This window comes from Sinocyclocheilus anshuiensis, unplaced genomic scaffold (assembly GCF_001515605.1).
Source record: "Sinocyclocheilus anshuiensis isolate Anshui unplaced genomic scaffold, SAMN03320099.WGS_v1.1 scaffold741, whole genome shotgun sequence".
Taxonomy (NCBI): Eukaryota; Metazoa; Chordata; class Actinopteri; order Cypriniformes; family Cyprinidae; genus Sinocyclocheilus; species Sinocyclocheilus anshuiensis.
Genome location: NW_015539867.1, coordinates 186,512 through 212,822, shown reverse-complemented (window position 1 = coordinate 212,822; position 26,311 = coordinate 186,512). Strand labels below are relative to the sequence as shown.

The window sequence follows — 26,311 nt, the reverse complement described above, 5'->3', positions numbered from 1 at the left end:
TTTTTTATAATGTATTAAAATGTACTTGAGTATGTTTGTAGTAATACAAATATACTATAAACATACTTGTATTTCAAGTGCATTTTTAATACATTTAATAGTATGTTTTGTTTTGTTTTTCACCAAAGTATATATGCTGCTGTCCTTTTTTAGTGTACTTTATGAATATTTGTAATGTACACAACAATATATAATACATTAAAGTTTTCTAGATATCAAAGTGTGTACGTGTGTGTATATACTGAAAAAAGCAGCTTTATAATATAGTAGTAGTGTAATGCTAATGCATTTCCAATGAGCTGAAATACAATTGAAATGTACTTGAAGTACATTAAAACGATGCTTCAAATATACTCTTAACTGTAGTTCATGAAGTATTAAAAGGACATTTTAAATGTATTTTAAGAAATACACTTAAATTGCACTAAATATACTTAAAGTGGTTCCATTTTAACACAATTTCAATATATTAAATATATTACAAATAGATTAAAATCCAACTTAAACATATCTTGAAATACACTTAATATACTTAAAGTTGTTTCAAAATAATACATTTAATATGCACTTAGTATAGTATAATTTAAATATAGTAAGTATGTCTGAAAAAGCACAATTTAAATATATTTATTTTTCACCTGGGTTTCTGTGAAATTTACTAGCATTTTCTGAGTTAAAATTGTTTCAAAGTAAATCCTACACCAAATATTTTTTTCAGTATATATACTCTATGTATGAGACAGAATGAATTTATCTGTCAGTTGGTAAGTTTACATTGTGATGTGATATAAGATGAGCAGATGTGTTTGTGCCCTAGTCTACAGGAAGTGAATGCCACTCCAGTGCGGTATATCTCTGATCTAATTTCTGAGGACTCATGGAATCACCTTCTCATGGATACTCTGGCACCAATGGGATATATCAAGGTAGAGAATAAATAAAAAACTGATTGTGCATCTCAGCACTCAACACTGTCGAGTGTCCTTACATATGTTTATATGCAGTTGTAACAGTTACAAAAGAATAGAGAGACAAAATCAGGATGAGCCATCTCCTCATTAAGCTTGTTAAGCTCCATTGTTCACTGCAGGCCATTGAAAACACTAGAGGCATTGTTTCACACCAGCACATTTGTGTACCGTAACCACAGATTTGATGTGAGCCTGTCCCATTCTGCCTTTCACGACTAATTAGCTCTGATTTTAAAAACTTAATTATACTTTGCCAAAAAATCCCAGGAATTTCCAAGACCAATCTCCTTATATTCTTACGTCAACATATCAAGGACTCTTATCCATTCTCAGCTCAAATACATGTTTCCTTTTGTTTTCTTTCATTGTGTAAGGCCTAATATAGCTTTCTTGCAGAGAAACCTCCTAAAATCCTTTGAAATCCTTTGAAAAAACCTCCTAAAAATTTGTGATGCTTTCGGTTTTGATGTGGAGGTCAAAGCGGCGTGTGACATTTGTGTTGAGAAATGCACTGAAGCTTTGACATATGAAAAGGCTTTTTTTTTTGCTGTCCTCAGGTGACTTCAGTGAGGATGCAGGGTTTGCTGCTGATACTGTTTGTAAAGCAGGTCCACCTGCCTTTCATCAGAGACATCCAAAGTACATACACCCGCACAGGCCTGTTTGGATACTGAGTATGGTATAGCCTTTACATCTTTACATTTCACAGACATTTACTGTTATACACGAAATTCATTGATAGCATTTTCCTGCAAAACTGACATATTTATTCTACTGTTTAAATTTTATAATATTTTTTAAGACACACACACACACACACACACACACACACACACATTACTGTGATGGCAAAACAGCATAAGCTTCAATGTCATTTTGATCAATTTAATGCATCCTAGCTGAATAAAGGTATTAATTTCTTAAAAAATGGTTAAAAAAAGGTAAAAAAATAAGTACAAATAATACAATAAAAATCCTCCTAATAAAACACCTATCCTTGTAGAGGTATGAATATGTGAGTATGACATGGGGGTTTACTGTAATAAGTTGCTGCTGGCCTAATGCATTTGTGTTTATTGTCACAGGGAAATAAAGGTGGTGTGTCTGTGCGTTTCTCATTCTACGGTCACATGCTGTGTTTTCTGAATTGTCATCTGGCTGCTCATATGAACTACGCCCTGCAACGAATGGACGAATTTGAATATATACTTGACAGACAAGACTTCGATATGTACAACACACCACAAGTGCTTGACCACAAGTGAGTGCTAAGTTGGATGAAGTTGGCTCACGTTCATGCTTTCTCACATACTTCATGGTTCTCACATTGCTGTTGTTCCGCATATCAGGGTAGTTTTCTGGTTTGGTGATCTGAACTTTCGTATCGCTGACCATGGGATGCACTTTCTCCGCTCCTCAATCAACAATGGCTGCTTTAACCTGCTGTGGAACAGAGATCAGGTCAGGCAAACACACAAACAAAGATAGCACAAATACACACTCTTCTGAAGACAATGGCTCTTTAGCATGCTGATTATAAATTATATATATTTTATTCCGAAAAAGTAAAAAAGTGCATTTCTATTCTATTCTATTCTATTCTACTGATTTCTGGCTCTTAGTTGACCATTATGAAGAAGAAAGAACCTATTCTGCAGGAATTTGAAGAGGGACCATTGTGCTTTAAACCCACGTATAAGTTTGACCGTTTCTCTGAGACTTACGATACAAGGTACATTCACACACTTTACATGTTATTAACACAACAGAAATGCACTATTTTCAATGCATGAAAGTGGAAACAGTCTTAGATCTCAATTTCCTGAAAGTCTATCGTGTTTTCTTAGAAGAAATTCATGGTCGTTCTTTCTCCACACAGAGCACCGAAGACATGGTTTGGCTTTATGTAAGATATGATAAGAAATATTTGTGTTTGTTGCAGAGCCTTATCTCTACCTTAAGCACTATTACCCAGAATTCCTGTCAATCATCATCACATCCCTGTAAAACACTGCACTCCTCTCACTCAGCGTGCAATCTGTGCATAATCTCCTATCAGATGCTCCAGTAAGCATTTCAGTCATGTCTATACAAATGTAATTTTGTAATTGGTGTTTTTTCTGTGTGCCAGCTGCCGTCAGCTTTGAAGACATGTATGTTGTAGCATGTCTACATTGAAGATGAGATGGGCATGTAGGATGTTGTAAGAAGAGAATTGTATTTCCCAACAAACATAAATGGCTGAATATAGGAGGTCTTCCACACCACAGAGTATTTGAATCTGTGTCTGCGTACAAAAGTGTCTTCAGCACAGATATTTTCCTCATTTAGCTGTCAGTTTGCTGAATTGTTAAATGGGTAGTGGAATATGGTTGGGAAATGGTGTTTTGCTGTGTCCGTAATGGAAGCAGAGGAAGTCTTGTGTCTCCAATGGAAAGAGCGCAAACTTTGAATTTATTTTCAAGATTACTAGTCAAGGTGGAAAAAGTGAAATAGGGGTTTTCTGAAAAATGCAGGAAATCATGTATACACCAATCACTCCATTCGTCCATCCAGCCCTTCCATCATATTTAATACATGACCACACATCCATGAAATGCTGTCAGTGCGTCATTGGGCTTTTAACAGCTGTCATGGAGAACTGCTTTGCACCTGTCATATAATATGTCACTAAGCACCTCATCACTGTGTAGAAAGCATGTTTCACTCTGATATGCTGGTGTTTGATGCATTTGCATGTTGTTTCATATTGTAGAAGTAGATCACAGCATATCAGTTGCATGTCTGCATGGAAATGGGAATTTCACATGGAATTCTCAGTATACAACTACGGCATATCTCTCTCTCTCTCTCTATCTATATCTATCTATCTTGAAAGTTTGGGGTAGGTAAGGTTTTTCATGTTTTTAAAAGAAGACTCTTAAACTCAACAAGGTTGCTTTTATTTAGTAAAAAGAAAGTACAAACAGTAAAATTGTTAAAATAAGTATTTTCTATTTGAATATATTTCAAAATGTAATTTATTCCTGTGATGGCTAAGCTGAATTTTCAGCATCATTACTTCAGTCTTCAGTGTCACATGATCCTTCAGAAATCACTCTAGTATGCTGATATGCTGAAACTAATACATTTTTATCAGGATTCTTTAATGAATAGAAATAGCAGCAAAGAAGAACAGCAATTTAATTTAATCAATTTAATGCACCCTTGCTGAATAATTAGTATTAAGTTCTTAATAAAAAGTACTAATTTCTTAATAAAAAAAAAAAGACCCCTTACTGACCCCAAACGTTTTTAGTGTGTATAAGCCAATATAATATAATAAGTTTAAGTTCTCCAAGACTACAATCTCACTCTGCATTTATTACTTTTTTTTTTTTTTTTTTTTGCATGGGACAATGATTAGTGGTAAAAAGTGGAAGCCTGCCTGGACGGATCGTATCTTGTGGAGGATAAAACCCAAAGCTACAGAGACTGAGGATGAGAATAGGTCGACATCATCATCAGCTGACGATGATGAGTATCCTATTAAGGTGATGCAGGACATGTACACCTGTGATGTCTCGTATGGGGTCAGTGACCACAAACCCATCATTGCAACCTTCAATCTGGAGGTATGCATTATGTATTCCGTGATCATTTAATCAATCATATGATAAAGAGCTAATCAAATTGAAGTAAATGTGCTTAAATTATAATCATTAATAATTATAATTTTAGATGTATCTACCTTTCAGTGTACATGACATGGACATTTTAGTCCAAATTGGTCTTGATCTCTTCATGCAGATGAGAAAAAATGTGGAGACTCCTCTAGTCACACTAACAGTGGAGGGACACTGGAGTGCAGATGAAGATGCCACATTCTGGTACACCATTCTGGAAAACTTTGAGTCCTCAACTTGGGATTGGATCGGATTGTACAAGGTGAGAGGGAGACAGACAAAAAAAGAGGTTGATGGATGAACAAAAACACAGAAAGAGACAAAAAGGAGATCTGTATCACAAAGCGGGTCACTAACCAGTGGTGATTTATATCTCTGTGTGCAGATTGGCTTCAAAAGTGCCTCCGATTACTCCACCTTCGCTTGGGTCAAAGATGATGAAGTGGCTGCCAACAGCGAAGTCGTGACGGTAGGGCAGATTAAAGTTTATGTGCATATTGCGAAAATAATGAATATTAATAGAAATTTATATTACTTTACATCTAAAATGAAATGTGAAACTGTTGTGTGTATTTAAACGGCATGATGCTAAAAAGCTGCCATAAAAGCACTAACCTGAGTGATGCACTACCTGTTTTAAGGTCCAGATGAGTAAAAATGAGCTCCCCCTGCTGGCAGGGGATTATGTTCTTGGCTATTACAGCACCAACATGCAAACCCTCGTTGCCTTTAGTCCGACTTTCCAGGTGAGTTTACGCAAACTTACCTCTGTGTTAGCATTCGGCTGTACCTCTTTATTCATCTGGCTTGTCTGGATCCAGATTCTCGAGTCTCGACAAGCTGTAATGGAGGGTCTGCTTCCTGAGAACATCAACGGATATGAGAAGTAACTGGATATCTTCTAACCTCATATGTTCACATATGTAAAAATTACAACAGGATCTGATTTGAGATCATATTTGCCTGTGTAAACAGACCTTGCTCAGTTTGATTTTAAAAGTTAAAACTGATTCCGTGAAACAGTCTGATATAATGAGTGTGATTTAAAATCGAAGGCTTTAAAATTTCCCAAACACTCAGTCTATTCACTGAACACACTGCATTACTCTTTTTCATTCTCTCTTTATCGGTGGTTTTTGTTTTTTAATCAAATTTTATATTATAAGACTGTAAAACTAACAAGAGTGTAGAACTCTCAGAATTTTAAAATAGGCCTGTATTTCATGCCAAAATCAACACATAAATTGTGAAAAAGTACTCACTTATAAAGCAATTTTACATTAAGTTCTACAAAACACAGTTATACATTTTTATTGTTATATGATATATTAAATAAATGATGTTGCATTTATTTTGCCTATTTGAAAGTGATTACAGTATCTTACAGTTTTAATGTACATGGGTGCTGTGCTTTATACAGTATTTCACTGTATGTTTTATATGTCAGTGCCTGTTTCTATATAATAGTGTGTGGCTTTTCAGTATCTATAAGAACGGTTCACCATCTGATTGTTAAAATGCCATTTTGTTTACACTCTGTCACTCTTGTTAGTGCTAAATTTGTCTTTTATATGAGTGAGAGGCAGTTTAACTTGTTATTGTCTGCATTTGTCCATTGTGACATGCCAAGTCAAGTCACCTTTATTTATATAACACTTTTAACAATACAGATTGTGTCAAAGCAGCTTTACAGTATCAAAATAGGAAAATAGTGTGTCAATGCAAAAGGACAATAGTAAACACTCAATTTTCAGTTAAAGGCAGTTCATCATTGAATTCAGTTATGTCATCGTCCAGCTCAGTTCAGTTTAAATAATATCTGTGCAATCAAGTCGACGATATCGCTGGAAATTAAGTGTCCCCAACTAAGCAAGCCAGAGGTGACAGTGGCAAGGAACCAAAACGCTATCGGTGATAGAATGGAGAAAAAAACCTTGGGAGAAACCAGGCTCAGTCTGCCTGGCATGCCTGGCCTATCTTTTTCATTGAATACATAATTTATCCTCTCTTTATCTTAGTTCATGTTAAATTTATAGTTACTGTCTTCTTGGCACGAGTTGATTTGAAGATGTTTTCAAATGTTTCTGTAATCACACAGTTGAACACATTGGGATTGTTAGCGGTTTCATTAAAATATTAACATCTGTTTGTACTGTAAATGCATATCTATCTGTATACTTTCATTTATAACTGTGAGATGAGTTGAAATGCTCTTTTGAGGTAACTTGTAATTAACCTGAAATATTCCTTTAAGGTCTACCACACACATTTGAAGGTTAATTACATAGCTGACATTAATTAGTGTGACACGAAGCGTGATTTTTTCATCCAACAAAATCCAATCTCCAGAGTGACAATCAAACAAACTTCCTCCTCAATCTTTCTCTCCATCATTATTTTCCTTTCCAACTGTAGGTTTACATGTTTTTGTAGCTCACTCCAGGGGGCGCTGTTTACTTGCTTATTGTCTTGTTCATAACGCACTGCATTTGTGAAATTCACGCATGCATACTCACTCACTCACAGAATATTACAGCATTACTCAGTTAGGCTCAGTACTCCGCACTAGAGATATTGTGTGGTTTTACCTCCAGGAGCATTTTCATGAATAATTACAGCTATGAATCTGTCTGAGGCACCTGCAGAGCTCTTCGAGGAGGAGGTCGTCAGCACGTCAGAGAGAACAGAACTAGCTAAAAACACACTGTGAGTCAGCCAGTGATCATGAGCTATGAGACAGTGACACTAGAACAATTCTTTCTCGGTAGACAGTAAATCTATATTTGGGATGACGAACCCCAAAACATCTATAGGGGCTATTTTAAGGCACACAACTCTCTGAGATTGAGAAAAGGTGTAACAGGCCTGTCTAAACTCTGAAGATAACTGACTGATGGAGTTGACTTGATATCAACTTCAAGTTATAAAAGATGCTGTTAAGTATGAGTGTGCTGTTCTTATAACAGTACAGTAAAAATAAAGTTATGCCACTTACATTTTAGACACCATATTGCCAGTCTATTTTCGCGCCGAATTTCCTGAACGATTCAGTGTTCAATTCGCTCTGATAAAGATGCGTGCTGATTGCAGTGTCCCTACATAGGGTTCACTGCTGCCTATTCTTTGAGCACAGCATATTCGTTGAAGTTCACTTAACAAAATGCGTTCATTTGGAACTACTGGTCGACCGATACTGGTTTTTTGACAGCCGATGCCGATATCTTGGAAAGCAGGGTGGCCGATGGCCGATATAAAGAAATTTTAAATCATTTGAAAATGGATTAAAAAAAATAAATATGTAAAATAAACATGCGTATACTTTAAATGACAAAGTATTCTTCACAAATAAACAAATATTTAATAAAAATATAATTAAAAAGGAAGTAAACACTGTAACCAACAGGGCACTCAGTATTCTGGGAAGATTGTGTGCATTGGGAATCACATTTTTTCAAATAAAGCCAAGGTAACACTCATTTTACATACAGCACACAGTGAAAATGACATGAATATGACATTGGGCAAAAGCATGAAGCGCAGCATAATTTGAAATCACGAGTTTAACGTTTGTCGATCGCGCATCTCCAGTCAAGCTGAACTCTCCTCCTGTCCGTATTCAATTTGCACGGACTGACCATCATGCAGAGTACACGCAATCGTGCAGGATACTAATGCACACTTCATAAGATCTCACAGCTGGATTCGACTAAGTTTGCAAGGTTTTGAAATTAGATGTTCATTAGTCATTCAAAGATTTGTTTAAATTATATAAATGCGTATTTGCTGAATGCTGACGGCAAACGAGAAAGTATTATAATGTTTGCTTTTATATTACTAACAATATAAAAGAAATCGTTATAATACTTTTGTGTATTAATTTTAATTCCTTTATTTAACAGTCCTATCTGATTATTAGACAGACTTCTATCCGTGGACAGAACTGTTAACGACGACAGCGAACGAGGGAGAATGTGAGAACTGCAGGCGCTGCTGTTCTCAGCGGCGTCAAAATAAAATTCCCGCCACGAATGCATCGGCCAAACAGAAAAACGTATCGGCTGATGCCGATATTTGAAAAATGCCAAATATTGGCCGATATATAGGCCTTGGCGATATATCGGTCGACCACTATTCGGAACACACGCAGACGAAACTGAGAAGTTTGAGGTACGATGAATATATATAGCCTACTTATGTAAATAAATACAATATAAACTAGGCTACCATATATACACCTGTGACTAATTAAACTCAATAAAAACAATAGAGCCTTAACGTTTTTACTTTAGCTCTAACTTCAAGTGCTATGTCCTGATGAATTGAGTGTTTTTGAACAAATCGGTTCAGTGAATGATTCAAATGACTCATTCACACAGGCAGTTAATTGTGTCCTTCCACACAATGTTTTTGTAATTTATTTCTGGCGTTACAAGGAAAGATGGCTTTAATCAAACTTTTGATTTTAAACAAGCTTTATTTTTGAAGGAAAAACTGGACAAGTATTATAACTGAAAAGGAATTACAGCATACAAAATGAGTGTACACTCTTAAAAATAAAGGTGCTTCACGATGCCATAGAAGAACCTTTTTGTCTAAATGGTTCCATAAAGAACCTTTAACATCTGAAGAACCTTTCTGTTTCACAAAAGGTTCTTTGTGGCGAAAGAAGGTTCTTCAGATTATAAAAAGGTAAGAAAGAGATGGTTCTTTAAAGAACCTTTGACTGAATGGTTCTTTTTGGAACCAAAAATGGTTCTTCTATGGCATCGCTGTGAAGAACCTTTTGAAGCACCTTTATTTTTAAGAGTGTATACATGCACACAATTGTTTTTTCCCCCTCATATATATTTGACCACCCTGGCTGCTGTTTGCGGCAGCAATGAACTCCACTATAAGAACATGAATGTCTTCAATACTGATACACTGTCTTATTAGTGTTTAAAAGCTTGGGCTGAGAGCTCTGGCAAAATGAAAGTGCTGTTATAGATTAAACCTAAGCAATTTAATTAAATGCATTAAGGAAAAAAAGTGTTAATTAGAGTAATTAGGTGAAATTTTTGTCTCCTGTTGTGTCAGAACAGCTGCTGAGACCTCACACCCAAGGGAACGGTTACAAGGGAATTATTCGTCTTCCCTGGAGAGGACACTAGATTCTCTGCGAGCCCCAGGAGATTCATATTCCCCAGCACATCCAACTGGCCTATGATGTCACCCGGTGCTGTAAAACTTTTTAATGGCCCACTAAATCAGAATCATGGATTGGAGGCATTTAAGGCTAAGTGAAGACAGGATAAGGTTATGGGGTGAAAGAGGGAAAGCAGGATGAATAGAGACATGGAGAGAGAGAGCGAAATGACCTTGCTGATGTCATAATGCAAGCAATATCCAATCCGAATGCATCTAGAATGAATGTTCACAACAGCACATTAAAAGCTCTTGTGCTTTTGTAATGCATTAACCTCTAAAATTACAATAACCTTCTGTAAATGATAATTTTCCCATCTTATTACAAATTATATATATATAAAAAATGAAAATAGCCTTAAAGTGAATAAATGAAAAGTAATAATTTACTCATCCTCATGTCATTCCAAACCTGTATAACTTATTCTGGAGAGCACAAAACTGGAAATTTAGCAGAATGCCAACGAAATGTAAGCAGATGAGGACCAGTGACAGCAAACTTTCATTATATGGAGAAGAGCAGTTTGGATATTCTGTTACTACTAAAAATGGGATAACATTGTGAGGCAATAACAGCGTTTGCAAGTGAACATAAGCAGATGTACTGTAAGGTTGCACAGAATTCTGGGATATGATGCAAGAATCAGCTCCATTCATACGCAAAGTCCTCAATGTCTGAAATCAGTGTCCTCATTTGCCAGGATCAGAGCAGTTCTGCAAGGAATGTAGATCTAGAAAGAAAGAGAAAAGTCTTCATTCATGCTTATTCATATTTATATAAAGAAACATATTTAAAAAACATCTATCTATCTATCTATCTATCTATCTATCTATCTATTTTTTGTATCTTGTTTTGGTTTATTTAGTGCTGATTGACTGATGAGATCACCCAAGATGTAACAACCAGGTATAAATGTGGGCTTCAGATTTGAGGTTTCTAGGTAAGTCCACGAATAAACTAAACCATGTTTTAAAATGTTGAGGATAGTGGCTGTTCTGATAAACCTGCCATATATATATATATAAAAAAAAAAAAATTCACATGGCTATACACTGACCGAGCTCAAAAAAGGCAGAACAATATTTCCCTTGGGAGAAAAGCTCGAAAGCAAGTTATTGCGCTGTTAAAAGGAGCTCTAATCTGCTGAGTGAAAACAATTCTTTATGTAACCTGGGAACAACTAGCAATACAGTTTATATTAGTGAAATCACTGTTCTTTGACCTCACTTCACACAGCAGGACATGAGACTCCAGGTCTGGGATCAGTCCAGCGAGACCTGAGAAGTGATTGGGTCCGGGCATCTACGTACCGACAAGAAAGACTTGTTTCTCTCAGAGGAAAAAAGGAAATCAGAGACTATATCTAGCGAAAGTTCTCATGAATAAAACATTGTGTAGGGAGAGGAAACAGAGTCATTCTTGTAGGTCAGGTTGTGGTTGATTTCCACAGGGAGCAGACGTGCGCTTTATTAACTGGGCCTGCACTCACCTGCTGGAACTGGACCTGAGTGCCCAGCGTGAGTGCCAAGAAGATACTGCTGCGGTTACAAATAGAAAATCACTGTTTTAACACTAGAAGCTTCACTATTGAAGCATTTGGAACTAAGATGTCAGAGTCTGTGTGTGGCCTTGCATGAGTGGTTTATTGTGAGTGTTTTCAGTGGGTTTTATTGTTTAAGGAATAATAAGATTGAACTTGTTGAGCATCACTGACAGCATCTAGCTCGTGTGTACAGTATGTTTGGACTTAACCAGGTGCGTTTCCTCCGAAGAGGCAAGGGAGGCAGTGTCTCCTCAAAATATTGGATGAGAAAAAAGAATTGTAGTACAAAAATAAAGCAGTAGCCCCTCACTGCGGAACACAAGATCCAGGGGCATGGTTGGATCCACATCTAGGGGGTGGAGATTGGTAGATTTAGGGGTGGAGATGGGTGGGTTTAGGGATCAGGGGGTGGAGACGGGTAGGTTTAGGTATTTGGATCTGGATCCAACCACGTCCCCTGGATCTTGTGTTCTGCAGTGAGGACCATCTCAAATAAAGAGCCCACAGATTTTTAACAGACCCCCTAAAGCGTGCCGCGAGTTTACTAGGGGGTAATTGAGAATGAATGGGGGAAAGTCACATGAGGGGAGGCAATGCCTCCATTGTGATATGATTGGATATGGGTGGTTATGATCAGCTGTTATTGGTTCATGCGATAAATTCCGCCTCTTGTGTTTGTGCGCGTGCATTCTGTGTTCACAAATCAGTCTGAATAAACAATATCATGGTGTTAATGTGAAGACTAATTAAAAAAAGTAAAGCCTTCTACACACTGCACGATTTTAGCCATCCTATAAGATCATTGCAGATCACAATGAGCGACATGGATCTCATCAACTTGGGTACGACGCGCATGTAGACTGTACGATGATGACCTATTGACTCATACGCTATGACGCATGTTAGAAGAATAAAACGTCATCAGCATGCGCTAGTGGTCAGCTGTTATTGGTTCATGCGATAAATTCCGCCTCTTGTGTTTGTGCGCGTGCATTCTGTGTTCACAAATCAGTCTGAATAAACAATATCATGGTGTTAATGTGAAGACTAATTAAAAAAAGTAAAGCCTTCTACACACTGCACGATTTTAGCCATCCTATAAGATCATTGCAGATCACAATGAGCGACATGGATCTCATCAACTTGGGTACGACGCGCATGTAGACTGTACGATGATGACCTATTGACTCATAAGCTATGACGCATGTTAGAAGAATAAAACGTCATCAGAATGCGCTAGTGGTAAACAAAAAGAACACGAACTGAACTGAAAAATGTGAAAGCGGTGAAAGAGGAAGGGATAAGAGCTTGAGGTAAGCAGTTTTATGTTTTAGTGCCATGTCGCGTTTTTATTGGCTGGTCAGTAAATGTGGGTCATAGCAGCAAACACACTGTGTGATAATCATGCTGTATTTCTGACACTGTCAGAAAACTATTGTAGGCTATCTTTGATTGCAAGACTGTGACAACGGCTGTCTTTTAACCTCTCTCACTGTCTGACATAGGACCACTGATTAGGAACCACGATCACAGAAATCGCCACGATTGTTTCACGATATCAATCTTTCGTCTGAGACAGCCGAAAATCATGCAGTGTGTCTCGGGCTTATGTAAACAACTCACACACTTAGATATAACCACTTTGTTACATCAAAATAAGACTTGAAATACTGAGCTTTGAATCGACTGACTGATGATCTGAAAAATTAAAAAAATTGCTAAAAGTTAACTATTAAATTGAATAGCTTAATAAATATATTGTTTAAATTGTTACTGCCTTGAGTTATTATTTTGGAATATATATATATTTATATATATATGGTGGTCTCTCCTCAACCACCAGCATCCACCTGGATGATGTAACGGCAGCCACAGTACAACGGCACCAGTGCGCTCACCACACGCTACAGGTGGAGAGGAGAGAGAGTCACAGAGCCAATCAAGTGGTTGGGGATTATTAGGAGGCCATGACTGACAAGGGCCAGCGGCGCATTTTGGCCAGGACACCGGGGATACACCCCTACTCTTTACGAAAATTGCCAAAGGATTTTTAATGACCACAGAGAGTCAGGACCTCGGTGTAACATCTCATCCTGAAATACAGTGCTTTTTGACAGTATAGTGTCCCCGTCACTATACTGGGGCATTAGGACCCACACAGACTACAGGGTAAGCACCCCCTGCTGGTCTCACTAACACCTCTTCCAACAGCAACCTAGTTTTCTCAGGAGGTCTCCCATCCAGGTACTGACCAGGCTCAACCCTGCTTAGCTTCAGTGGGCAACCAGTCTTGGGCTGCAGGGTGATATGGCTGAGGCTATATAATAAAACTAAATTTCAACCAATAATAATATCTATAATAATACAATTATTAAAAAGAAATAATTAATTTAAATTTTATTAAGAATTAATTGATAAAAGTTAATTTCCACAAAATGCATGTTATTATTAGTCAGGGGTAAAACCCAACAACACACAGTTTGATTTAATATGAAACGGGGTCCCTGTTGCATCTTTCCATCCATCAAGGTTGAAGACCCTTGCTTTAGAATAACTTTCTTTAAGATCAGTGATTAACATTACTACATTATCAGTAACTGTGCTGATTCAAATAGTTACTAATTTTATGAAAAATTAAGAAAGTTCTTCACTGACCCCCTGCAGCACCATTATGGAGCCCCAGGGGAAAACCCTGGATTTATATTATAAGCCTGCTGCAATGGATTATATTGAGAGGCATCTAGAATCATGCCTCTCTGTCTTCTGAGATTTACATCAGATTTCATTATGAAACAGACACAGCAGTAACTATTGATTCATGAGTCACTGAAGTTAATCTCAGAGCACAGCCCTGTATATGTGCGGTTCTGCACCTGACCACTAGATGTCACTGCTGCAGTCTGGAAACAGGAAATGGGATTCTCAAAGGAATGTAGGCTGTAGGCAGCTTGAGCTATTCTTCTGGTAAACGGCAAACTCTTATGTACTGAATTTTGACTAAAGTTTACTCCATAATCTTTCCACAAATAGGTATTCACTTCCAAGTTTGTTTTGGGTGTTTTCTTAAAGCCAGTTTACATAATGCTGTATAAAAATATAACTAGCTAAGAAAAAACTTCAATCACTCTCTAATGTAAAATGTAAGATGATCTGACTAAGAAAGTCTCAGTCTATGTGACTGAGAAGGAGAATGAGTAAAAAATAAGATAATATTGCTTTGTTTGCATTAAGACTCGATGTTGGCAGAACGCCTATACGTCTACAGACACCACCGATTTACCTCAAGAGAAGCACTGAACTGAAACTCACCCTTAAGAAAGCTTGAGATATGGGAGAAGAGAAGAAAAATAGATAAAATCTCACTTTCTAGCAAGAGTCACGGACAGACAGACCTTTGAACGAATGTTTTTGTCAGAGCTCCGTCTGAGTTACACCGGCGTTCTATCTTGCTCAATTAAAATGCCTGCTGCGAAATAGCTGGATTTCTTAAAAGGCACTTTGAGCCAAAACAGTATTAACAGGCTCATTGATTCCTGGCATAACCATCTTTCAGTCGGCTCATCAGCACCGGTAATCACGCAACTCAGACCATTACAAACTACATGGCCGCCAGTGACCCATGACCAGCTGGCTAATCCATCACTGACATTTAAAACAAAAACACTATCTTCAGGTACAATGGTCCTGGAGGAAGCAGGGCAGGAAAGGGGACCTAATGCGACTGGCCAGGCTCCAGAAACATAAGGATGAAGAGAAGATCTAAGCTGATAATAGACACCATCACTGTTCATTATCACTCTAGAGGATTTGGTAAGTTTTGGTGTCCTTAAAGGTTCAATTCTGTCACTGCTCACTCCCATGTTGGTTCTTCCTCTTGGGGAAAACTAAAACGTATAAGCACTGTTTTGCTACAAAAAGGACACAAAAGCCCTAGAAGTATCTTTGAGTGAGGAAAAGGTCAAAATTCAAATTTAAGTTAAACTTGACATCAAGCCTAGATTTCCCTGGGCGTTCATAAGAAATGTTCTGTAGCAATTTCAGAACCACTTGTTTGGAGTCAGATCTTTTCAACGAATCAGTTGATTCAGTTCACAAAACTGGTGTGAATGATTCATGAACCAATCAGATGGTTTGGTTCACACTGAGTTCAACTCAATGTTAGAATTAATGTTAAATAGCAAATACAAAATAGCGCACATGGGCTACTTTTATGGTGCTCTTGCATCCTTTTTCAAAATTGATTTAACAGAATCATCAGAATTTGTCTTTTTGAGTTCTGTAGAAGAAAGTCAGTCAAATGGTTTTGTAAAGACGTGAGATTGACTAAAAGATGACAGATTTATCATTTGATTTTCATTGTGGATAATCCCTTTAAATTCCCAATTTTTCAAAGTAATATTAACTTGGGAAAGAAAAGATTAATTTCTTGATTATTATAACTTCTGTATGAAGGCGGTAATTCTACTTTATTTCATGGTTAATCTAAATAAAAAAAACGTTTTTATTCACTTCCTACATCTAAAGCATTTTTTTAAAAAGTAGATCAATGTATGTTTTATTCAGATCTTGGTTTGTGCCTGAGGCTAGAATGCAAAGCGAGTCGATGTTAACATCGGAAATGTAAAGGCGGTGATGTGATTCATTAAAGGCTGCTGAATCAGGACTCATGCTAATACAGGAAGACAGATCAAAAACATGATGAAGTTGAGCTCCAGACTATCTGCTCTGCATCTGCACACACAGGTGATGGAACTCCCTTAGGAGATCACAGCTGCAATGATTTAGGCCTCAGTTTGGAAGCTGGTTAAGGGGTAAATTTGACTAGTCATCCAACAATTAACTCGTTTATTAGTAAAGTGGATTTATCCCCTTTAAAATAATGCTGCTGTACATGTAAACAAAACCATTGTTCCCTGCTTGTATGCTAAAGCCTGGCTCACACTGCAGGAGTTTTAGCCCGATTTAGCCCCGATTTTCTCCTCCTGAGAATCGGAGGAAAATCTTGTCCAGAACCTCGATCGGTTCCGATGTTCGGCACAGATTATCTGGTAATGTGAGGCGTTTGTTGGTTGAAAAAAATGTTGTGATGTTAGTCGAAAACTAAAGTCTTAAAAGATGAATGACCGAGATAGTCTCACTTGCTAAGCTAGTTTAACAGCCTGCTGAGGAAAAAAAACAGCACACCAGCAACCAAAACACAACATGCTGCTGACTAGCTAAGATAATCTTTCTAGCAGGGATAAAAGAGCGGTACTGAGAGCAAGGAGAATGAGAACAAACGACGAGAGGTGTCAAGTGTTTCAGAAATTAGTTTTTGATAGAAGCCACCTCAGTGAGAGTGAGACTGTGCAGATGTAGCAGCAGGAGCTTTGGGCTCAGTAGGGACAGGATGAACTCCCCGACACTTGCTGCAAGTGCCCCAGCTGGTTTACCGTGTCACACGCACTGTCTCGACTTCTCACAAATTAGTGCTCTACGCTAGTTCGTGCTTAATAGTAATTGCAGGTAGAACTGTGGGCTGTGGGTGTTTTAATGTGTTTCTTTACGCTTCAGTGTCGATCCATGTTTAAAAGATATTATGCTCACATTTAGCCATTTACATCTCATTTTAAAGGGTTAGTTCACCCAAAAATGAAAATTCAGTCAATTACTCACCCTCATGTCGTTCTAAACCCGTTAGACCTTCGTTAATTTTAGTTCGAAAATTTTCGGATGACATCCGAGAGCTTTCTGACCCTCTATAGACAGCAACGCAACTACCACATTCAAGGCCCAGAAAGGTATAGTAAGGACATTGTTAAAATAGTCCATGTGACATCAGTGGTTATACCTTAATTTTAAGCGTTTACAACAGTACCACAACACATGTGTCGTGATACTCTGAATGCGTAGCAGAGACTGACATGGAAGAGAAGAATTATTGAATAAAGTTGTTATTTTTGTTTTCTTTGAGCACAAAATGTATTCTAGTAGCTTCATAAAATTAGGGCTGAACCACTGATGTCACATGGACTATTTTAACAACGTCCTAACTACCTTTCTGGGCCTTAAACGTGATAGTTCCATTGCTGTCTATGCAGGGTCAGAAAGCTCTCGGATTTCATCAAAATTATCTTAATTTGTGTTCCGAAGATGAACGAAGGTCTTACAGGTTTAGAACAACATGAGGGTAAGTAATTAATGACAGCATTTTCAGTTTTGGGTGAACTATTCCTTTAAACATTTTAGCTTATTTTGATGAAAACCATCTCTTCAGCTTACATTAGGCGCTTTCGCACTGCGTAGTTCTAGGAACGTACTTCTAGGAACATAGTTCTGGGAACTAGCCAGCATGGTGGTTCCTAGAGAACCAATTTCTCCCTCGGTCCATTTTCCTGGTTGCATTCGCACTGGCAGCAGGAACTTTAAAACAGCCGACAACGACGTCTTTATTTACAAACACCAACAACCGGTAAAAGGAGGACGCCATGTTCGGAGCTGTTTTTGTTGTGTGTCGTGGGTTTCGTGATAACGGAGATGTTATGTAGATGCACAGTTTACACGATTGAAAGAGCATGAAAATCTGACTAAATCTCCTATGACAACTTGCAGTGTTATAGAGGCTGAGAAAAGAACACAACGTTGCAGACAACAGGTAAATGCTGCTATCGCTGTTTTCCATGTTCGTGAAATAAATATTTTTACATGGCTTTTTAAAAATGCCAGGCAGCCGGTGTTTCGTATGCATACTCTGTCACTGGTAGTTCCTATAGAACTGTTTTAGACCCTACTCTGAAGTAGGAGCTAAATTAGTTCCCCTAAATGGAGTTACTAGAACTAAATATATTCCTAGTTCCTGCGGTGCGAACATGCCAAAAAGTGGGAACTTCCGCCAATATTTCTAGGCACTATGAAAAGGTTCTTCCAGTTCAAAATTGCCTAGTAACTTAAATCAGTGGTGTTTGCTAATGCATGTACCTACTATGTAGCCTACTATTTCTCACAATACTATCCTACTATCCTTATGAAAATGATCCATGGCTTTATTCATGGTAAAAGTGTAGTAGCCATGTTTTTTTTTGGCGTATTGATTACCATTTGTATAACCACAATTTTACTACAAATACCATCTTATTTTGATGAAAACCATCTCTTCAGCTTACATTAGGCGCTTTCGCACTGCGTAGTTCTAGGAACGTACTTCTAGGAACATAGTTCTGGGAACTAGCCAGCATGGTGGTTCCTAGAGAACCAATTTCTCCCTCGGTCCATTTTCCTGGTTGCATTCGCAGTGGCAGCAGGAACTTTAAAACAGCCGACAACGACGTCTTTATTTACAAACACCAACAACCGGTAAAAGGAGGACGCCATGTTCGGAGCTGTTTTTGTTGTGTGTCGTGGGTTTCGTGATAACGGAGATGTTATGTAGATGCACAGTTTACACGATTGAAAGAGCATGAAAATCTGACTAAATCTCCTATGACAACTTGCAGTGTTATAGAGGCTGAGAAAAGAACACAACGTTGCAGACAACAGGTAAATGCTGCTATCGCTGTTTTCCATGTTCGTGAAATAAATATTTTTACATGGCTTTTTAAAAATGCCAGGCAGCCGGTGTTTCGTATGCATACTCTGTCACTGGTAGTTCCTATAGAACTGTTTTAGACCCTACTCTGAAGTAGGAGCTAAATTAGTTCCCCTAAATGGAGTTACTAGAACTAAATATATTCCTAGTTCCTGCGGTGCGAACATGCCAAAAAGTGGGAACTTCCGCCAATATTTCTAGGCACTATGAAAAGGTTCTTCCGGTGCAAAATTGCCTAGTAACTTAAATCAGTGGTGTTTGCTAATGCATGTACCTACTATGTAGCCTACTATTTCTCACAATACTATCCTACTATCCTTATGAAAATGATCCATGGCTTTATTCATGGTAAAAGTGTAGTAGCCATGTTTTTTTTTGGCGTATTGATTACCATTTGTATAACCACAATTTTACTACAAATACCATGGTTCAACTATGATTAGTGTAACAAAACCATGGTTAATATGCGGTTACCATGGTTTAACTATTGTAGCCATGTTTTTTTTTTTGGTTTTATTTGTAGTAAAACCATGGTTAACTTTTGTAAGGGTATTTTCGCATAATTTTTCTCATGCTAACAGTTAGCTTAAACAGGATTAACTTGTCCTGTACTGTATGTACTATTGACATGATTGAGGTGTACAAGGACATTTCTAAGTGTTTGGACTTAAGTTTTTTTGTTTGGTGGATGGTAAAATAATAAAAAAATGCAGTAGAATTCATTGCAAAGACCTGGCAACCACTCACAACAAACTAACACTGAGGCAGCAGGTTTTGAAACATGAGGTATACTAAGGGTTCTAGCAACACCCTAAAAAATTTAGCATCTACACAGCAATGCATGTTCTGCACAGACACCCCACAAACTCAGACTTGTTTTTAAGATGCCCTGAGCTTGAGTGTGGGTGGTTTGTATCCCAGGCACGACTCCAAGAGATGTGGACACAGTGCTGCAGGGCTGCAGGTTCAAAGGTCCTTAGACTTCTTTTGATTACAGCAGCACCTTACCCCAAAATGCTCCAGGGTGTGCCTGTGTGCAAATATGAACTTGCTCTTAATGCAAAACCAGAACTTCAGAGACTCTTGTGAGAAAAAAATACAACTTTTTTCAATTCGTGCTCTTGCATAGTAGAGGAACAAAGCTGTCAAATAACTGCAAACCATCCGATATTCGCTTCACGTTCGATGCTCGTATCACCCACAGTGAAGGTTTGTGACTTGCAGTGCCTTTCTTTCAAAAGGTGTGTAATGCCTTTGGGTAGTTAATATATTTAAACACTATGATCAACATTTTATAAGCATATAAAGCAGACAGAATAGGGAGGGTTGTCTCTCTCCTTGAGTGTCCCGGTCTATCCTCTAAGGATCCTGAGCTGTTTTTCTCTTTCTCTTCTCCTCGTTCTGCTTACCGCTCGATATATCTTACCCCAGAGTCACTCTTCCTGCTAATAAAGGCCATTTCCTCATGTGGAATGAGAGGTTATTAAGTCACCGGACCCATAAAACTGCGATACCCTGTAGAGTGTCCAATAGCAAGGTGTCCTTCCAAGAGCTGTCACTCACTCAACCTGGTCACTGGGACCCAATGAATGTGGGTCAGAGGGAAGGTTATAAATTAGTATGAAAACTCCCACTGTTCTTCCCGCCCTCCATCCCAGTCTGCTTCCTTATTATACGTAAAGTGTGGCTGAACGTGGAGGATTCATATTGCTTTAGACAGAGAGTGAAATGAAAGGGAGCTTTTTCGTTCCTTTGATCACAGAGCTTCACACTTCTGTATCTTTCCTCTGTTCTTTTCTTCAGGAATCGTCAGAAGAGCTGCGTGGCCCATCATGAGCTGCAAGGATCTCATCAAGAAAACATCTAAGGGCTGTAATTATTCAATCCTGCTGCTCATTAAGAAACCTTCTATTGCCCATTCTTCAGAGAGACAAAGACGGAAAGAGAGAGAAGAAAAGAGGAACAACTGTAAAGTATGGCCTGTGCTCTTTCAGAACTCCTCCAAAGTGATGAAAAGCTGGTACAGGAACTATTAACCCACTACTTTCTTCACTCTGGAAACACACAATGCACATAAGATGGAAATTAAATGGTTAATAACAAAGGGATGATTTTTAATCCGTAGAATGTCCTAAGGCAGGTATTGGGAGCTGCGACAAATGCTTTTGAACATGAAATAATCACTGGATTTGAAGTTTGCCATGTTAAGTGGCATAATATTTTTCAAAGATATTCACAATTTTGTTTGAGGCACTTGGTAGCAATTCAGCTAGATATCCATGAGCAGAACCATATATTCGTTTTTGGAGTTATGTCTGGGAAATAATCAATGCAGTACTTGTTACTTCTGGATGGGTAGAAAGTCATATTTCACCACATTTCATCTATGAGAATTTTACAGTACTATCTCCAGTTTTTATTTTGTGTTTATTGTTTTTTTTTCTTTTATGCAGTCATTTAGTATTTTAGTAATTATTTCATTTTATTTTTTAAAGTTAATTCTTTATTGTTATTCAGAAAAGTCAAATTACATATTTACAACAATATAACAAAAGCTTGTCCATTCACTTTTCCAATTAAAAAAGTTATGCAATAAAAACTCATCAAACTTTAACAATGCTTTCAATAAACCTACAATAGTGGGTTAAATCTGAAAACAAGAAAATCAGAGGAGATAAGAACATTGTGAGTGGAAGGTTAACACAATGGCTGATTCGGCACTGAATGTGTCCTAAAATGGTCAGAAACTACTTTGAAATGAAACAAGCTCACCTGCTATCGAGCCGAAATTGGAGGGGAGCAAAAACCTTTTTCCTGATCTGACAAATTGGAGCTTTTTGGAGCGAGCAGTACTGTGTATAAAGTACGTCTTCTTGTCCCAAAATGAAAACTACGAAGGATAAAGTGAGTAATTCATGCAGAACGCCTGTGGAAAGGGCTGTTCAGGGTAACGGGTGATGCTTCCTACAAGCGGGCCTGATGGAAACCAGCGTGATGTTTATTTATGTCCGAGTGCTGAGGGTACCATGTGAAACCTGCAATATTGAACAAACACCCTTGCCATCCAGCACAGCTCATCCTTTTAAACTGTGATAGCTGTGAGCAAAGAAGTGCAAATTCAGAGTGCAATGTAGAATGGATGGGTCCCATTAAAGAGAAATGGCAAGAAAAGACAAACTTTAAACTGACTTTGAAGCAACAGTCCTGTAAATAAATCATGTTGCGAGTCTCCCAAAATAAAGGCTGCATCCGGCACCTGCGTCTAGTTTTAATATTTCATTTTCTGTCACAATCAGACATTCCTCTAAAGCGTGTGTGTGTGTGTGTGTGTGTGTGTGTGTGTGTGTGTGTGTGTGTGTGGTGTAAACTTGTTTGTGTGTGAGAGAGAAGGATAGTGTTTATCTTTTTTTATCAGGTCTTTAAAACGTAAACATTAGATGAGAGAGAAAAACACTGCTGCTAGCTAGATTTGCATGCGATAGATAGCTTGCACTTACAGTGAATGGAAAGAAACGATGAGTTTGGTTCTGCAATTTAAAGCAATAAAAGAGGAATTAATAGCTGAGAACATGTTTAATTTCATTGGTTTAAAAAAATGGCAAGGTTTCTTAGCAACAGAAATTTTTCACAAGTATAAAGATCAGTTTCTACGGGATACCGGGGCAGTTGTAACACTCAAATTATTTAAAAAGCCACCAAATAAGATAGACTGATGACATTTATTCTGCACACGCTCAGTAGATTTCTTTCTGTCTGCCTGAAAAAATATATTTTGTTATTGTTACACTTTGTGAGAATAAAAAAAAAAAAAACAGAAACAGAAATAAAAAAGTAGAAATTAAAATAGAACTGAGGGTGAATAAATGATGGCAGAATTAAATTCAGTGTTATAAACAAATCTTTTGCATTATGGGTTTATTAATGGTGCAATTACAATATAGACATATAAAGACAGATTTATACAAAAAGATGTTGGTAGATTTGTAGCATTTTGAGAGTTATTAAGGATTATTGCAGGCTACAGTTGCTCCTGCATTGGATGAACCACGTTTCATCCATTCATCCATCTATACAAGCTTTCAATATCTAATATGGCCAAGAATGTGCGGTTACATTGAAAATGTTTGTTTTGCTTTCCACCTATTCATCCATCTTTTTTATTCATTTATATACCCTTAATAAGCTGCCTAGCCAGCCGACCATGAAAAGGAAGGTGAGGCAGGCCGTAAAGGATACATATGAGGAAGACGTTGTGAAACTAATAGGCTGAGTTTCCTTTCTATAGCAGAGAAAACAAATGATACATTTATCAGTCTATAAATAAGGGGCAGTCAAAGATCAATAGCAATATGAAACAAGGGGGTGTGTTTATGGACCTGCTCAGAGAGAGAGAGTGAGAGAGCGAGGGAGAGCTAAACGGAAAGCTTGTATTATGAACAGAAAGTTACCAAGGCTTTCACAGGCTAACTGATTGGAGACGGCTCTTTCAACTGTTCGTTACAGGCCTACCTTATTCCCTGCATGGCTGGAGTGCTCCATCAGAAAACAGCCTGGGGAAATGACTGAATGGGCAGTTACTAGCAGTAGAGAAAAGGGAGTGAAAGAGGGAAAGATAGAGACAGATTGAGAACTCTGAAAATAAATCAGGTATGGGGGAACAGTTTGAAGTTCGGCCTAAAACATCCCCAAGGGTTCATCTCCATCTCCAGAGTTGTGTTTGGAGTCTCCTGCTGTATCCAGGCTAGCGCTGCTCACTCAAAGGACATCATACACATATTTGAGTGACAAACACATCCTTATACCTCTATGGGACTAATTGTGAATTCACAGCTTGAAAAAATTATTGACTTTATATTTTACATATATTTAGGATTAGAAAATAATTTTCCAAAATTTGTTTTCTACATCTGGCCTTTGACCTTTTTTTTAGGCTTCCTTCATTTATAAATGACTATAAAATGTCTAAAACCTGAATCAAATTTGGATGCAATTTTACTGCCTGAAAAGCATAACTCTGTGTTTCAAAATCATTAAAACAACTTGAACATTGTGTTTCATCTTGGAATTTCAAATGAATTATCGTAGCACAAGTGAAAGTCAACAAGACTTCTTTGAGTGTACCCCACACATCCCACACGTAAGTAGATGTTGACTTGTGCAGTCATCATTGGAGCATCGCTGCCTGTCAGAATACTAATGCCAATAGACATTGGCATCTTTCCTGACCTCTGTTTTGTTGTATGGACCACATCTTTCAAACTGGCATACAATAATGTACCCACATGCCAGACTTCCACAACAACCTATTCTTTATCACTGCCCTTACCCTCATTGCTTCTATCCTCCTTGGTCCACAACAACTTTTTTTTCTGATGCACTCCTATCACTGTCATCAATGCCTTCTGAAATAAGTACAGATTTGTCTCTCCATCTCCCAAAAATCTTACAAAAATGAACCTAAAACACATACATAAAGGCTATTATACTGCCTGCCAATGCTGGTCAATAGTGCCTTCTACACAAAATATGCATCCCATAATAGGACTTTGTCATTTATGCATGACACTTAGAATTTTTGGTCTCGGAGTTATTGGTTTTTATAAAAGTGCATTAAAAATGACAAAAAACTTTAGAAAGCACATTTGGATGGATTATATTTTTTAGCTGACTATGGAGCCTTGAGAGCATGTGACCTAACATGTGCTAATGTCTCCTTTACTACTTTGTTACCAAAAATGTGAAGCACATGGCAAATACATTTTTATTTTACTGCTTAAAGGGGATATCATATGACATCACTAAAATTACATTTTGTTGGTTGAACATTAATATTGTATTTTAAATGCATTTATTTATAAATGACGATGTCCCATAGAGGGAGCGTATGTAACATTAACAGCTAGCGGTTGAAATGGGTACTGCAGTCCAGATTCAAAATATTGGACAGGGTTGTTTCTCCTCAGACTTGACACTTATGCGGGTTGCCAGATTGAGGACATGCAACAGGAATGAGTGCACTTGACAATAGAAGGCGATGAGCCTTACACTGTAAGTTGATGCAATGATTTATCCACGTAATATGCCACTGGTCATAGAGCTTTAGATGCTGAGGCTGCTTAGGTCAGGAAGAATCTGCGATCTCTGACCTAGTTCGTAATTCTCTAGTTCACAAGAGACACCTAGGAGGGGAATTCCTCACATTTTCAAAAATGAAATTCAGGCCCTGAATAAATGTCTAAAAATCCTGATTGGAGTATCACTATAAATAGTTATAAATTATAAAAAGAAGGCTTTAAAAATATCGGTATCGGCAGATACTGCTTTCTGTGATCGGCGATCGGCCTCAAAAATCCTGATCGGAGCACCCCTAATAGAAATACATTGCACACATCATACACAGCTTCTTCACTAGATGCACAAAATTTACACTGTATAAAGAAGGTTAACACTGTATGAACTACCTTTATTCTACATTAGGAAACCTTAAAAAGGCACAAACACCTTACACTGCACAAAGATACACTGAATTTAGGACCTTTAAACCTTCACACTACACAAACAACATCTGAAACTTCAAACTGCACAAGTATCTTTTACACTTGACTAAGAAAACAGCACAAAGTGCCTTTACACTGCATGATGAAACTTCACATGGGCACTTGGATACTTTACACTAAGAGGAACCTTTAAAATGCACACAAAGAATCTTTACACAAACAACCTTACATTGCACAGCAAACTTGTATGTTATGAACTCTGCAAAGAAACTTTACACAGCATAATGGAACTTTACATGAAAGCAGAAGCTAGAGATTACGGTTTATAAAGTTTTAAATATGGATATTTTTCTTACACAAATGCATCAATTGACTTCAGAAGGCCACTATTAACCCCCTGGAGCTGTGTGGAGCACTTTTTTATGATGGATGGATTTTCTGGGCTTCAAAATCTTAAAACCCCATTCACTGCTATTATAAAGCTGGGAAGAGCCAGGACAGACCGTGAGCAGTCCGTAACTTTAAAAATTGTTAAAAATAGTCAAATTCATAAATTCATAAATCAAGTACATAACCAGCCAGTGTTCAAAACTATCTCCTTACCTTAGCCCGATTCACAACGGTAAGCTTGTAAAAATGTTTTCTAATTTAAGTGGTACTGGTAGGTTTTTGTCATGCTTTGCGTCATTACGTCACATCAAGTCAAGTCACCTTTATTTATATAGCGCTTTTAACAATACAGACTGCGTCAAAGCAGCATTACAGTATTAAATAGTAAAATAGTGTGTCAATAATGCAAAAGGACAATAGTAAACACTAAATTTTCAGTTAAAGGCAGTTCATCATTGAATTCAGTGATGTCATCATCCAGCTCAGTTCAGTTTAA

General features: G+C 37.7%; 1 protein-coding gene and 1 pseudogene across 1 annotated transcript in view; one reads left to right on the top strand and one right to left on the bottom strand.

Moving 5' to 3' along the window:
* Nucleotides 1-6,316, top strand: part of LOC107684995 (inositol polyphosphate 5-phosphatase K-like) — a 10,507-nt pseudogene extending 4,191 nt beyond the window's left edge.
* A 4,172-nt stretch (nucleotides 6,317-10,488) lies between these two features.
* Nucleotides 10,489-26,311, bottom strand: part of LOC107685012 (1,4-alpha-glucan-branching enzyme-like) — a 163,955-nt gene continuing 148,132 nt past the window's right edge. The window contains exon 15 of the mRNA XM_016481431.1: nucleotides 10,489-10,551. Within this exon, the coding sequence (XP_016336917.1) occupies nucleotides 10,489-10,551 (63 nt within the window). The remainder of the gene's footprint in view (nucleotides 10,552-26,311) is intronic.